This window comes from Pagrus pagrus (genome assembly GCF_965226575.1).
Source record: "Pagrus pagrus genome assembly, chromosome: 21".
In the NCBI taxonomy this organism is placed as follows: domain Eukaryota; kingdom Metazoa; phylum Chordata; class Actinopteri; order Spariformes; family Sparidae; genus Pagrus; species Pagrus pagrus.
In genome coordinates this window covers 8,448,730-8,463,239 of record NC_140208.1, presented here as the reverse complement: position 1 = coordinate 8,463,239, position 14,510 = coordinate 8,448,730, and the positions used below count along the sequence as shown (strand labels likewise).

Below are 14,510 nucleotides of genomic sequence, written 5' to 3'. Positions count from 1 at the left end.
GGTCCTTTATTTGCATTAATTTTGCAATTTTTTAAAACTGCTTAAATATATATATATATATATATATATATATATATATATATATATATTTGAGGCAGGATATCTCGGTCAGGTTGCAGGTACTGCCACAGAAGTGGGTTTGGTGTAGTCATGAAACTATAAAAGTGTGTATTTGACATCAAAATGAGGGTCGAGTTCAAACATGGGAAGGGAACAGGCCATTGGTCCCCCAGTTTACGCACCTTGCCCACATCGGTATTAAGCTGCTGATCACTGAATCCCAGTTTCAATCAATCCTGACATCAGGTACAACCATAGACCATCTTGTGATAGGATGACACCAGCCGCAATGTCAAATCGGTGTGAATGGTGCAATGGAACACATGACATGAGTTTGGCAAAACAGGTGAACTGTTCCATATTTCACCAAAATGCACACTGTATATATGTTAATACTAACATAGGTTAAAAGCTGACCATGCGAGGATGGTTATGCATATTAAATTTCACCTGTTTTGTCAAACTTACTTCTCATGTGTCATGTGTTCCATTGTACCAGTTGTACTGTATATTTAAAGTATAAACACAAAATACACAGTATATTGTAAAATTGGGGAAAAAGGATTTCCCTAATGTCATTCTACATAGTTTAAAATGTGTTTTTCATAAAATTCTACATATTAAACTTTGCTTTTCTTCCCTCTAGCTTTTAGCGAAAACAGAGGAAAAACTGAAAAATATCAACTTAAAATGGAAATATTAGATTCTCTCTCTCTAAATACAAAAGCATTGGTGTTTGTTTTTGACAAGATACCAGGACCAATAATATACATGGTCGAAGGAATACTTGACAGTACTGTTCAGTCGCAGCCAGCAGGACAGCTGCTCCAGCTGTGAAAAAAGGCCAAAGAAATGTCTGCAGAATCAAAGAGAAGAGCTGAATAACAGCTGAGTCTAAGGTTCACTTCACATTTAAACCTATTAGACCTCCTTCCCTTGTTTATCACTCTCACCGCTCTGTCAGTCGAGCCCTTTTATGACACTTGTTCATAACTGAAAGTTTTGTTTTTCTTTGTTCACCCCCTCGCCTCATCTCGCTTCTCTACAACGTGACATAAAATACCCCAGCCTCCTGTCTGACTGACTGACTGCGCCTTCAAGGTGCTGAACACCGCATTCGCACTCACAACACAGTTTTATGAGACTGGCTTCTTGTTTTGGAGTGACAGTAACATATCAGCTTCACAGCCTTGTTATTGCTCTGCAAGGCAGCGACAAGCTGCAGGTTTGAGACAGTAGAGAGCTGAATAATGTTTGTGAAGATTTAACCTTATACGCTGTCCTTGGCAAGTGTTTAAGATTTGATCCCAGGGTTAATGGCATTTGTTTAATGGCTAGTACCCCTTTGTGGGGGTTGGCGTCGACTGTCCGTCGGGTTACAAAAGGCTTTGCCGTTTTCTTTTATTGGAATCTGCTTCAGCATTCTGCTTGTGTAAGCAAACTGTTTCTCAGATGGATAAACCGGTGGCAGTGGACAAGTCAGGAGTGACTCTCCCCTCCTATTGATTTCATTATCTCAAAGCCAAGCCCTCAGGGGACTCCTATTTGGTGTGTCCTTGTCCCCTGCACGCATGGTGTACACGGGCTGTGGTCAAAGGCAGGAGCCAGACTCAGTTCTCAAGTGTTGCTGCTAGGCCTGTTTTTGATCGTCAGCATTCCTGGTTCTATTCCACGAACATGTGTATCTCTATTGTCAAACACATCTTGTGAGATATTGTTAAAAATTCAAAACAGACCTTGGCTGAGGAGGAACAGAGAAGAGAAACATACTAAACTCGTGCCTCTTCTAGGACTTTCTAGGCACACAGGTGACATAACGGATAAACAACATAAATACACAAAATCCTGCCTGGGAACACAACTTTTCACACGGGCAGTGACGCAAATTTGCAATCGTTTCCAATACACAAATTTGCACATGTATATTATCACATTAGAACTTTCTGCAGGGCCTGCGGGTCTCCCTGGTCGCATTCAGCTGGTTCAGATGTAATTCATTAAAACACCAGAGTTACAAACAAACTAACCAATCGAGGGAGTCGTGGAGTACAGAGTACAGATCGTCTTCACAGCACCAATTCCCATCAGTGAATCTCCACATATATAGAGGTTTGTCTGTTCTGGGAGCAATCAAGGTTACTCATCCAAAGTCACCTTTCTCACATTGTCTTTATAATTTTGTGTCCTTTGTCATATAATGCAGACAAGCCCTCAACAAGTCTGCCATTGCCATAATTATGACGTGACGTGTTGCTTGATGCTTTCATTTTCAGTGCGGAAGCTCAGAAAAGTCCACTTTGTCCAAAAACAAAAGTTGCTATGACAAAAAAAAAATATTGATGGCAAACTAATCACGTGACAAAAACTTCAGTGTGTGAAGGCCTTTATCCGAATGCCTCGAACCATTGCCGTGGTAACCAACGTCCAAATCAGTATTCAGCGGTTCATCAGTCCGAAGGTCGCTCGGTTAGATAGTCGCTGCTGTGTCCTATTTTCCAATTAAACTCATAATGTACAATAATAGCAAAGTATGTCCAAATAAGTTAACAATGAAGCTTTGAGCAAAGTATGATAGCATGTGTTGCCACCCCCACTCCCAAGCGAGGCTTTGAAAAATGGCAGGCAGCTCTTCCTGAAGCTTGGTATCTGGGACCTTCATAACCTCTTCTATTGTAAACAAAGCATTTATTCAATTCTGCCACTCACGATTACATGCTCCTCTCCACCAAAGAGCCAAAATATAGAAAGGATGGAGGCAACCACAGAGTAATCTCGTCACATCCTCTTGAATATATCCCAGTGAAAGTATTTGTTTTGCATGTTATGCTTTATTGATTAGTTTGCTGTAATGGACACATACATTCTGCGACTTGAGTACAGAGATTCTACAGCACAGGAATGTTTTTCTCGTCGTCACCCCTCACACTGCTTTTTTCAGCTTATACTGCTGACAAGCTCATGACATAGTGTTAATTGGTACTGTAAGTGTTAGAATTACCAAGTGGAATAGGAAATTGTCTTTTTTCGCCCTTCTCTTTTCTAGATTTCACAGAGTTTTTCGTTGTCCTTACTTTGTGGAAAGAGTACCTGAAAAGCTACCTGTCCCTATAATGACTCCCCATCCCTATAATTAAAACAATAAATGTAAACTGTTCTTAAGCTTCTTTCATTTTCATTTTAGTAGCCTCACTGTCACCACTCCGATCTGTCCCCTGAGACCCTGAGTGCAATCATCCACACAGAGTACATTAGAGCTGAGTGTCATATCTGTATGGTGAAGAGAGCTGTCAATTTATTGTAGCTTAGATCTCTCTGCAATCGTGAAAGAGAAAGAAAATTTGGGGTGTGCAAGTGTACACGTGTGTATGTGTGTGTGTATTTCCGCTGACAGGCTGATATGATGGGTCTGCTGTGCAGCAGCACTGCCCCAGCAAGTCTCCGAGTGAGAAGCAAAGCTGAAAATGTGCCTAGCAGATACGTCAGCGAGAGTCTGTCCCCATCTGCTGCAGTCTTTTGGTCTTTTCATCAGACGTGTGTAGAAAGCTGGCTCTGTCCAAAAAAAGCACTGAAGTGTGACGCAGGTTAAAACAAAGTGAAGCTCAGCACGAGCATGCAAAGTATTATGAGGCGGTATTTGATCTTATTACGGGTTAAAATGATAAAATTAGAACGTCAGGATTGTTTTGAGCTGATTCAGTATCACCAACTCTACACCTTCTTCCAGAAAAGACAAAAATGGTCTGCTTTAGGCCAAGTGACCACCAAGAGCTAATTCAAAGTGTGGGCCGCCTCCAACCGCAATATTTAAAGCTGGTTTTGACCTTTAGTAACAAGTAGTCTGAGCTGTATGGACAGTGTGTTATGGCTTCAAGACACGTCAACGCATTATTGACCTACACAATCCCCTGCATGCTCCAGTCCATGCAAATGGTCTGCCTTGCTGCCTGGCCAGTAGTCAGTAGTCAGTAACATCTTTTTCCTTTCAAGAGAATGATGTATGCTTGGAATTGGACACGCAGAGGTTTCTTTGAAAAGAAAGTGGCCCTGGCTCATTGGAGTTTCCTGTGTAAAATTAAGGTGTCTGTTCAAGGAAGTATTATGCTTTGATGTATTAGAGTGTGAAAGTGCTTCCTCAAGCTTGTCTAAGTCGGATGCTGTCTGAATGAATGGCATAACGGGTCACTTTCATGGCTGGCTGCCCAGGTTTTCCCTGGTTATTATTTATCCTTATGTATTCTGAAGTGTTTATCCGGACGTCACAATGCATTTACGGCAAATTCTGCTGAAGAAGAAAATGAAGTGCGAATGGCTTCAGCTGGCCTTGAACAGGTCCTCCACTTGTTTCCATTGGCTGACCCGCCGGCCTGCCACCCTGTTGGCCTGATGTTGGAGCCAAGTGGGCTCGCTGTCGACTGCAGCGGCAGTGGCCAAGTGCCTTGTGTGTTTCAACTCTGCCTCCCTTTTGACAGGCCAGTGTGAAAAGTGTTCTGCTGCCACCTTTCCTGCAGCTCTTTTCTTTGTCTGTGCCATCTGTGTGCATGTGATAGTGATGTGTGGATAAAAAGGAGGTGGACGGATGGATTTGTCCCTCTGGTACAGAAATAAAAAGACATAATACACTGTAGAGTTGGGGTGTAAGTAACTGTGATATATAAGTCAGCAGTCCACTCCAGTCTTCTGGAGACGCCAATCTACTCCCACCACTGCGACACATCTTCATCTCTTTTTACCTTTGCTTTTAATACGACTTACATTGACGTAACGGGAAACTTTCACTTGCTTACATTGAGCCCTATTTCCCAAAAGCAAAACAATTGTCACAAAATACATATTCCCCTATAAACTGAACTCACTTCTTGTCTGTACAACTTGAGTTTTGTGGAACTGTTGTTTAATATACAATCCTTTGGCGCAGCTTGACTCGGTTTGACTCAACACGGCAGGGATTTACATTTCCATTACAACAGGGCCACCTGCTTATGTGCGTCTTTAACTGATGATGCGCTTGTCTTGACTAGAGGTTGACTAGTCCTCCCTGCAGTATACACATTCCTTACAAAAAGCTGCAGTCATGTACAGTAGTTATTTAAAAGCTTTTAGGAAAAAGCAGCAAAATCGGGAAATGTTGGGTTTTTACTGGCAGTAACTTCTGAAACAGCTGAAAGCAAAAATGATGAATCAGTCAAATAAAGCAAGATACCTGAAAGTATAAACCCAAAGGCAGGAGAGAAGCCAAACTTCAAATCACAGAGATTCAGTAAAGAGCGACAAAACTACAGAGAGCTGACACACAGAGACTTTTTAAAAAACATCTTTCTCTCTGGTCTGCACAGACAAGAGACACGCAATCACAACACATGCATGTTTTAGAGGGAGAAGGAGGGTGAGGCGTCACTGCAGTTGGCTCGGTGGCATGTCGGGCGCGCTTTGGCCCTCCTCGGCACGCTTAAACTGGTGAGGAAAGGCAAATGAGTGCGGCATGGCTTGACTCTGCGTGGTCAGAAGTGGAAAAAACCCACATTTCGGCCTGCGTAAACAGCTGTGTGACTTCCTGCGCTCTACATGGTGCATTCAAGGAGTGTTTGTAAATTATTTAAAAAGTACTGTTCCTCACATCAAACTTTTTAAAGACTTTTTGTTGCACTTACTTAGTTACTTACTGTAGTAAATTAATGTGAGCTGAGGTTGATTTGTCAAGTTAATCTATATTGTTTAAAGCAACCCCCCACTAAACAAAACAAATTTAAAAAAAAGTTAAATGAGCAACTGCTTCAAATCAGTTTTCTTAAAATCTTAAAAATGTTAACAAACAATCAATTAATTACATTATGATAAGCATTTTTTATGTTGAATTTCAATGGAATTGTTCTCCTAGTGAATGAAAATGAGTTAAGTTTTACTTTTATAAGTGTGAAAAGTTTTTTCTTATGTAACTCCTTAAAGAACACAAAGTTCATTGCTTTGAACGTCAATTTTTAATTTAAATTTGTCCAGAATTTTAATTAAATCTGCCACAATTGACTGTAGTTTTATGAGCGAGTCGTGCTTCGAAAAGCAATATATAAATAAACAGCTTTGTGTACCACAATCACAACAGCAGAAGAGATTTGTCCTTGGACGATTTAAAGGTAGTTGATCCGCAGCTTTGTGTTTTTATGTGTTTCTTTCGCCTGTTTTTTTTTTTTCTTTTTTCCAGGGGCTTTTGATGCTATTTTAGCTTAGAAAATCACCTCAGTTGACACGTTTGAAGCTCAACTCCAACAATGTTTTATGCTTTCTCTTGAGTGCAGAGGAAAACTGAAAAGAATACAGATTGAGGTCTTGCTGAGATCTTACGGAGATCTTATTGTGTGCGGTTAGTTGCCTTTGCCAACAAAACCCATCATACTTTATTCTCTCATGAGATCTTTCACTCATGACTTAGCAGTATGGATCACTTGTGTTTGCTTAGGAGTGTCTTCATCCCCCTCAGATTAAATGGCCTAGTGGCCATGTGAGGTTTTCTCTGTGCTTGTGTAATTTCCGTCGTAATGAGCCAGCAAATTCATATTTCATCAGGCCTGAAGCTAATAGAGAGAAAGGAGGAGTCATTTTGGTCCCTGTTGGTCATCCCCCTCCTCTCCCAGTCCCCCTCTCATCCTCATCTTTCTCTCTTCTCCAGTGTCAGTTTTCTCTCCTCCAGAGACGGTTGTGGCTCAGTCGAGATCTCTCGAGAGGCTGACGTGCCATCTCCCCACTGGCTTAATTAAAGGCTCAAAACAATGCTCTTGTTTATAAGGCAACCCTTGACTACTAGAACAAACATCAATTTTTGCCTTTCTGCTGTCAGGCGCTAAAGTGAGATGAATTATCGGAGAGATGTGAGCTATAGAGCTGTGTATGATGGATCTGGCCCTGCCCTCTAATCACCGCTTTTTCATTTCCGCTAAGATTCTGCCTCATTTGCCCTCAAGCATAAGATGGATATGGAGACGGGTTTGCTGCATCTGGACGCAGTGATAGATATCAGTTGTAAAGTTTCCGTTTATTGTTTAGATTGAGACATTTTTTCGGTAGATAAATGCTTGTGATTGATGACAGCTCAGTTGGTGGCCATTAAAGGATTGACTTCGGTAAGCATCTTGAGCGTTTTTGTCTCGTCCTCCAGGTGTTTCATCATCTCTAGTGGAAGCTCACTGATCGATCTAAAAGTGGTTATGGTTTCTTGCTTTGCTCATGACCTTTGTGTTCCAGATTATGAGCTTTTTCTCAAATTGCTCCATTGTTTTTTTTAATAAGTAGGATACCGGCAGGTGCATCGTATCCCAACTGATACGTCCAATGATTAATGGTATATTGCGAGAATGACCTTAGGAACCAAACTCGCACAAAACGGAAAGCCTGACAGCAAATCGGATACTGATCCCAGCCATTAGAGTTTCTCCAGAGATGAGCCTTTGACAAAACATTTTTTTGATTGCCGTCTGCTTTTAAGATTTTTAAACGGGTTGAAAGGACTAGATTGGTTATAATCTAGGACACAGAGAGAGCAGGTTAAATGATGCAGAGTCTCTATTTTAACCCATTCGTAAATCTTGTTAATTACTCTCAATTTCCAGTTATAGACTAAACAACATTGCCTGTAATTTTGATCGAGGAGGCAAAATGTCATTCCTGATTACACTATAAAGTGCAAACAAAGACGTACAGCTTGCTTTCACTACACACACACGCACACACACACACACACACACAGACACTGAGCTTCACACAGTAAAACTGTTTGGAGTGGAGCAGCGGTCCTCCTGGTAAATCCCGAGCTCCATCAGAGCTGTCATAAAACATGTTTATTTCAGAGGCTTAAAGTTTAATTCTGTTTCTTAGGGAGAGTCTCCTCTCATAGTTAGTTAGCGTTGCTCTAGACTTTTATCCTTGTTGATTTCTGTTGTGTTACACTCTCTCTCCCGACATGCAGGAAGCATTACACAATCAAACTTAAACTTGAACATAAAGAATATAACAATAAAAATAATTGTCAGGATTTTTTACCCTTCCTTTGCCTTTTTTGTTTTGTCTTATTTTGATTCCTAGTTGTTATGGTTTGGCAGGCATACTGGATCTCCTTCTCCTTCTACCGCCCCCCCCTCCTTGCCAGCTCCTCAGTGTGTCACATACCTCCGTCGCCCACACCAAATTCAGAATTGATAGGCCCGACTTGCGAGAGAGATACTAGAATGAGACTTTCCCATTCTATTATTCTCTGCTTTATTTGATTTCCTTCCATCATTTCTCTCTCCTTGAAGGAAAAAAAATAAAATATATAAATGTGTTGTCATGGTAACAGAATTGGGGTTATCCCAGCTGTAAAAATGGAGTGATGAGTCATAAGAGGGGCAGGCTGGCCTTTGAGTTCACTCTGATGGACCTGTGGAGTCAGCTGTATGACAGTGACGACTATCACACCCTGCTACTTTGCACCCATCAACTTCAAAGTCCTCAGAGGAGCATACCTGAACTTCCTCTTTCGCCATCATTCGCCCCACATCTCTATTTCTTGGAGTCCCCCTTAACAGCTGGCGAGGCATGTGTTCCTGTTCCGCATTTAGATCTTAATTGCTGAATCCATTTTTGGGAGAGAGATCCTCTGAACGTGTCTTCCACTCTGAAACCACATTGAGCCAGGAAGCTAGATAGCTAGATCTCTCACCTGTATTTAATTTGCCATCAGGATTTACCAGCTGATCCTGTCGCCTCTAGCAGCAATTACATTTGTTTGGAAGCTTAAGATTCATTCATGAACAACATATCACAGCAATAAAATCAATAGTAACATTGCCGTGTGCCGTTGGCACTCTTGATTGGGCATTGGGAGTAAGCTTAAGGAGCTTACACTACTGTATGCAGCGCTGGAGCCTTATGGCAAGTCCCACAGTGGGGCTTAGTACAGCATGTAAAGTTTGCAATAAAGGCTCTTTATCTCGCGGATTCATTCAATGCTTAAGAGATAGAAAGAATGAAGTAACATAGGATATACCCTCCAGCTGATCTAGCCTCTCTAGTCTGCGTGGTGAGGAGCAGCATCAGCTGCCAATTACCTCTTAAAACCGCTGCCTGCTTTGAAGCCCTTGCTGCTATTTATAAATAAAGTGACTGCCCAGTGTGAGGGGAATTGCAGCAGCCAGCGCCCCTCACGACAGTGACTAGGGAATTTAGAGTTTTAATGACGAAATATGAGTGCGACATGCTTAAAAAACAAGTCTTTTAATCCTTCCAAGATCAATCCCACTCACCTACCCTTTATCTTTCATCCTTTGTTGCCCAGTTAAGAGAATAGGAAGCGACACATGTATGAGAGAACAGCCCTTGTCTCCTTGGTACTTTGTAATCAGGCTCTGTCTTAATTTGTTCTCCATCTTTTAACGCTAAAGAACTGAGGCAAACTGAGCCTTACATGCCCTCACAGATGAAAGAGTCTTGCCCTCTGCACTTTGGAAAAACATTTCCATATTAATATAACATGAGTCACACTGGTTTCTGTGAAGCATTACTGAAAGAGAAGTGAAGCAGTCATCATGACAACGAAAGAGGGAAAGGAACATGAATTATACATGTTCGCATTAGATACCGTTTTGGTGCCTTTTGCATGATTATCTTTTTGTTCGTGTTGATTCGGTTGCCCTACATATTAATAACAATAATTAACCTTCATCTTAAGATGTTGCACTGAAAACTAAGCAAACAAGAGCGAGGAAAAAAAAGAGTTGGAGAGGGGGGGTCAGGTGAGGTAAGTGAGTATTCAGCATCCTTTCAGCTCTGCTGTGCTTTGGTGGGTCAGGCCTAATTACAGCTCAAGGAGAGGTTCTCCAGCGAAACAGAATGCCTTGCGAGGATTAACTACCATGAAGCAGCCGAGTTATATCCGTCGCATGAGGGCTGCACTTACAGAGTCCTCACTTCAGCGAGGTAGTCCCCGTCCAGATTAAAGTCCCAACCTGGGGTTTGTTCAGGTGATTAGTTATGGGATGATACTCGCTTGTGGCATTTTTTTTTTTTTTTTTTACTTTCATTTCTTAAGTGTCTTAAAGCTCCTTTGTGAGTCCGTCTTTCTGTAAAGGCTGACGCTTTCAGTCAAAGATTAAAATGAATCAGTAAAATGTATGTCTTTGAAAGAGGTATTGAATTGGAAAACCTTGCTTTTGGCGTCGTTTTTGCCTTCTCTTTGAAATATGAGCTTCAGTTGGTCATTGCTTTTGTAAGCGCTGGTTAAAATATATATAATAAGTCATGGAAAAGGTCTTCAGTTTTATCTGAGTTGGAGATAGTAACCTGTACTGCTTTTGAATCTTAATGCTTATCAGACCTTGGATTTATTAATCTGGATGTGCTTTCATGCATTCTGTGACAAAGCAGTTTAATTACTTTCTCTTATCTTTGGTGCATTTTCTTTGATAGCTAGTCGAGGTAAAACTACCTGGGTGTATTCAAATAATAAGAACTGTATGTTCTCATTCTTCAGAGGGTTTTATGCAAATTCTGAAACTTATTGGTAAGATTTATTTTCATATTTTGTTTGTTTACTAACAGCCTAATGAATACATTTACAACATCATCTCTGTGCCATCTGTGTCTTTCTACTTTTCTTTTGTTCCTGTAGTTTCTCTCTAGACTCTCTTGCTCAATCCATCTAATCCTGTGACTCACACGACACACGACGGCAGCCTCTCTCCACCGAGCGTACATGTGCCGCATGCTAACCAGAGCCAGGATAGCGGCGCTGCACATTAAAGACGGCACTTTAGCAACCTGACATGCGTTATAGGGTGGCCACTGAGTGAGGGCGCCTACCTTTCAAAACCGAGAGGCCAGGCCTGTTTCAGTACTCAGATCCAATCAGCTCAGCTAGTCAGTACCCATCAAAATCACAGGCACCGAGTCCGTCTATCCTCAGCCTTCAATTTGAACTTGATTGTGTATTGAATGTACTTGTTTCTCTTCTCCAGGGGAGCTTCGTGGCCAGCATGACTGCCACGCTGAGACAGATGGACGACTATCATTATGCTCATCTGATCAGCACCTTTGGCAAGATAAGGAGCGATGTGGTGGTGAGTACACCTCATCAGTGTGTCCGTGTCTGCTAGACGAGGCTACATCGTCATGTGATAACTTCAAAACACAGGCCTGTAGTCCAGTGTCACCTTTTAGAAATCAGAAGTTCGATTACATTCGCTAGGAAAATGTTTTTTCCGCCACAATAAAGAATGAAATTGAATTTCTGCTAGTCCTTGCTCTCGGGCCGCTTCATGCTCGGCATGCTCTTGATGATAGTAACTCCTCGGGGAGGCAGATCACTCGTCGTACCAACAAGTTGTGGAGGAGGGATAAATCTCATTGATGTTATGGATTTCAGCTCTGAATAATTCCTCCCACAAAGTTGTATTTCTCTAGTGTCTGCTGCCAGATAAGCAGCAAGTTACTCTACTGACAAATGTTTGTTTTTACCTTAACAAACAACTATAGACCTTCACAGCTAGGAAAGAATTTGATTTATGTTACAGGTTAAGCAGAGATTTTGGCTTCACTTGCCGCACAAACTGCTTTTATTTGGCATTAAATGGATTACTACCCCTGTAACAGTTTATATAATTATTAAGACTGCTGCTTAATTACACAGATTTATGAATAGAACTCTCTGACCTTCATGATCGTACAGGGTGACTTGTTTGAGGCTGCCAGTCCAGTTCCCATAGCAGAATAAACAATTACGGTGATGAGGCTGGATCTATCCACAGATTTATTGTTCCTGAAGCTGGCGTGGGCCATATCCACATTTCAGAACTGGCTGCAGCCCAAAGGACTTTGTTGTTTTTGCAGTTGTTCGCTAAATGCGCCCACCTCAAAACCCAGGGATACATCCAGGAGTAAAACATCTACAGCCAGAAATAGATTATCATGAATATTTATGTTTGAAGTATTTAGCTGCTACTGATTAAGAGGAAGCTACTATGAGTGGGACAGCAGAACAAACAAAAGAAGTCAGACATTTAAACATAAGAAAAGAGTTGATGACTTTGTAGCCATGACTATGTATGAAGTTAAGAAGGGAAACCACTTAAATGATCAGACTCAATGTTCTTTTACACAAAGTAAGAAATATCTTCACATATGATGTTTGGCAAGTTAACAAGAAAGCCAAATACTTAAGAATTACAGTTTCACAAAGTTTATAAAGTTTCTCTTAACGCACCAAGTCTCAAAATTTTGCTTTTCTTCATGGAGTTCAGGGACTTTCTTTCCATGGGAGTCAAATAAGTTGCCTTTATAAGTTACTGTTCATTGTATTTGTGAAATTTGAGTCAATAAAATGTTGCCTTCTTTCTTAAATGTGGTGTAATTGGAGAAATAAAAGGAAAGAAACAATTACACATTTAATGCAGAATTTCCAAGAAGGCTCGAATGTTGTAGAATTTGCCAGAGCTGTTTCACAAGGTTTGTTTTCTCTTTTTTACTGTCTCCGCACACAACAACTCTTAAAATCACACCTTTTTAAAGGGAGTCTGGGAATATTGAATCCTTCTTTGAAACACCTATACTTAGAGTTGTCCACCTCCGATCGGATCCCTGAGGATGGATGTTAAAACCAGGTCTGAACAGCCTCTATTAGTTTGACTGAACCTGGTTATCAAATTGTCATATTATGCTTTACTAGCTGTTAATTATATGTTCGGTCTGCTATCTAAATATCACATCAACAGCTTTTCTGTGAGAAGCAAGATAGCTGTAATCTCATTTTACCACAACGTGTGAGCATTAGGAACATTAGGGATTATAGGTCTCAAGTGCCACCTACAAAAGGGAAATATACGAGTCACCTTGACTTTAAAAACTAATCTAAAAGCTGTTTCTGCCTGAAAGCCACAAACTCCTAGCGGTTCATTTCAGATTGCTCTTATCTCGGAGGCGGGAAGAATAACAGTTTTTCATTTTGAAAATGTTCTCTCTCTTACAGGATTTCCTAATGGAAACATTTATAATGTTTAAAGATCTCATTGGGAAGAACGTCTACCCCTCAGACTGGGTCATAATGAACATGATGCAAAATAAGTAAGTGTGACGCCGCCACACACACACACACACACGCAGAAACACGCACATAAAGCATGGTGCTTTAAACGCCCTACACTGTTGTTGCTAAGGAACAGCAGTCAGAAGTGGGTATGGGTATTTTCTAATGTTTTTCTCTCCATGCAAATATCGGCACAAGGCCTCAGCAGTGTAGCAATCAGATGAGCAGTCAGCGCAGCCGCAAACAATCACATGAATTATAGATGCTCGGGTGTATGCTGCCTGCTAATCTCCAAACTTAGTCTCAGCATCTCTTTACTTTGTTGCTTGTTGTGCTGCCGCGGCCTTCTGTTTTATTAATGTGAAACCTTGCCTGATTCCATTTTTGTGTAAAATAGACATGAAATGTGCTTTGCAGTTTAGGAGTGTAGTGTAGAGCTGTGCGCGCTTGTCACATGAAGTTAGAGCAAGAAAAGTATTTAAAGGCTTTTTTGTGATTTTTATTTTTTTGTATGCTTCCATTTGTATCTTTTTAGAAGAGACCAGAATGTGCTGTAGTGGTCAATTATTCAATGGCACAGCAACAGCTGTCAGATGAAAACCATAAGTTGGTTTTCCGACAACTAAAAAGGAAAATTCCTTCTTCCCCAGCTGCGTCCATGCATTATTGAAACTGCTAGATGTGTTTTGAATGCTGGTCAGAGATCCACAAGAAATTTACAAAATGAATGAAGCATTGCACTCCTTTAACATCGTCAGACTCACCAGTTCACACTTTGAAAGAATAATGCAGCAAGACCAGAGAATATCGTCTTTTTTTATTCTAAACAATCTGCCGTCTTCCCATCTACTTTACCCACAATGCAACTCAACCACTGACAGTTTGGTCGTAGCAGCTAATGAAACTTCAAGCCATGAGCCTCAAGCAGAAATGAGTAGCGGGGCTATCCACGAGTTTCCTTGGGAGGTTACTGGGTTGAGGATCATGGGTGATACTTTTAATGCTAAGGCGTAACTAGCGTAAATAACTAAGTAAGTATCAGAGTAACCAATAGTAATAGTGTAAGTAGTATTCCTTGACCTAGATCTTCATGAATGAATGATACCCTGTATCAACTGCTCTAAGAACGAGGATTAAGGGACTGGACACATACGCACAGTAGTATCATGGGAACAGGAATAGGATGGATGGAGTTCTGATAATATCACTTTGGGAGGCTTTTCACATTACAACAGAGGAGCTGCTTCAAAGTGGCCATTTACGGCAGGTGCAGAGCTCATAGAGGCAGCCCTTGGTTGACTGTGAGCAGTTTTACTCCCTGCCCACTCTTTCCAAAACTACTCAACATCATCATGAGCGAGGATATTTGACTAGAGATTGTATTGCTACTCAATTTTGTTCTATTGCT

General features: G+C 41.1%; 1 protein-coding gene across 2 annotated transcripts in view; it reads left to right on the top strand.

Annotated features, from left to right (window-relative positions):
• Positions 1-14,510, top strand: part of dock1 (dedicator of cytokinesis 1) — a 203,865-nt gene that overhangs the window by 122,204 nt on the left and 67,151 nt on the right. For both annotated transcript variants that reach the window (XM_084342187.1, XM_084342188.1), the window contains exons 28-29: positions 11,040-11,141; positions 13,046-13,140. In XM_084342187.1, coding sequence (XP_084198313.1) covers positions 11,040-11,141; positions 13,046-13,140 — 197 coding nt within the window. The remainder of the gene's footprint in view (positions 1-11,039; positions 11,142-13,045; positions 13,141-14,510) is intronic.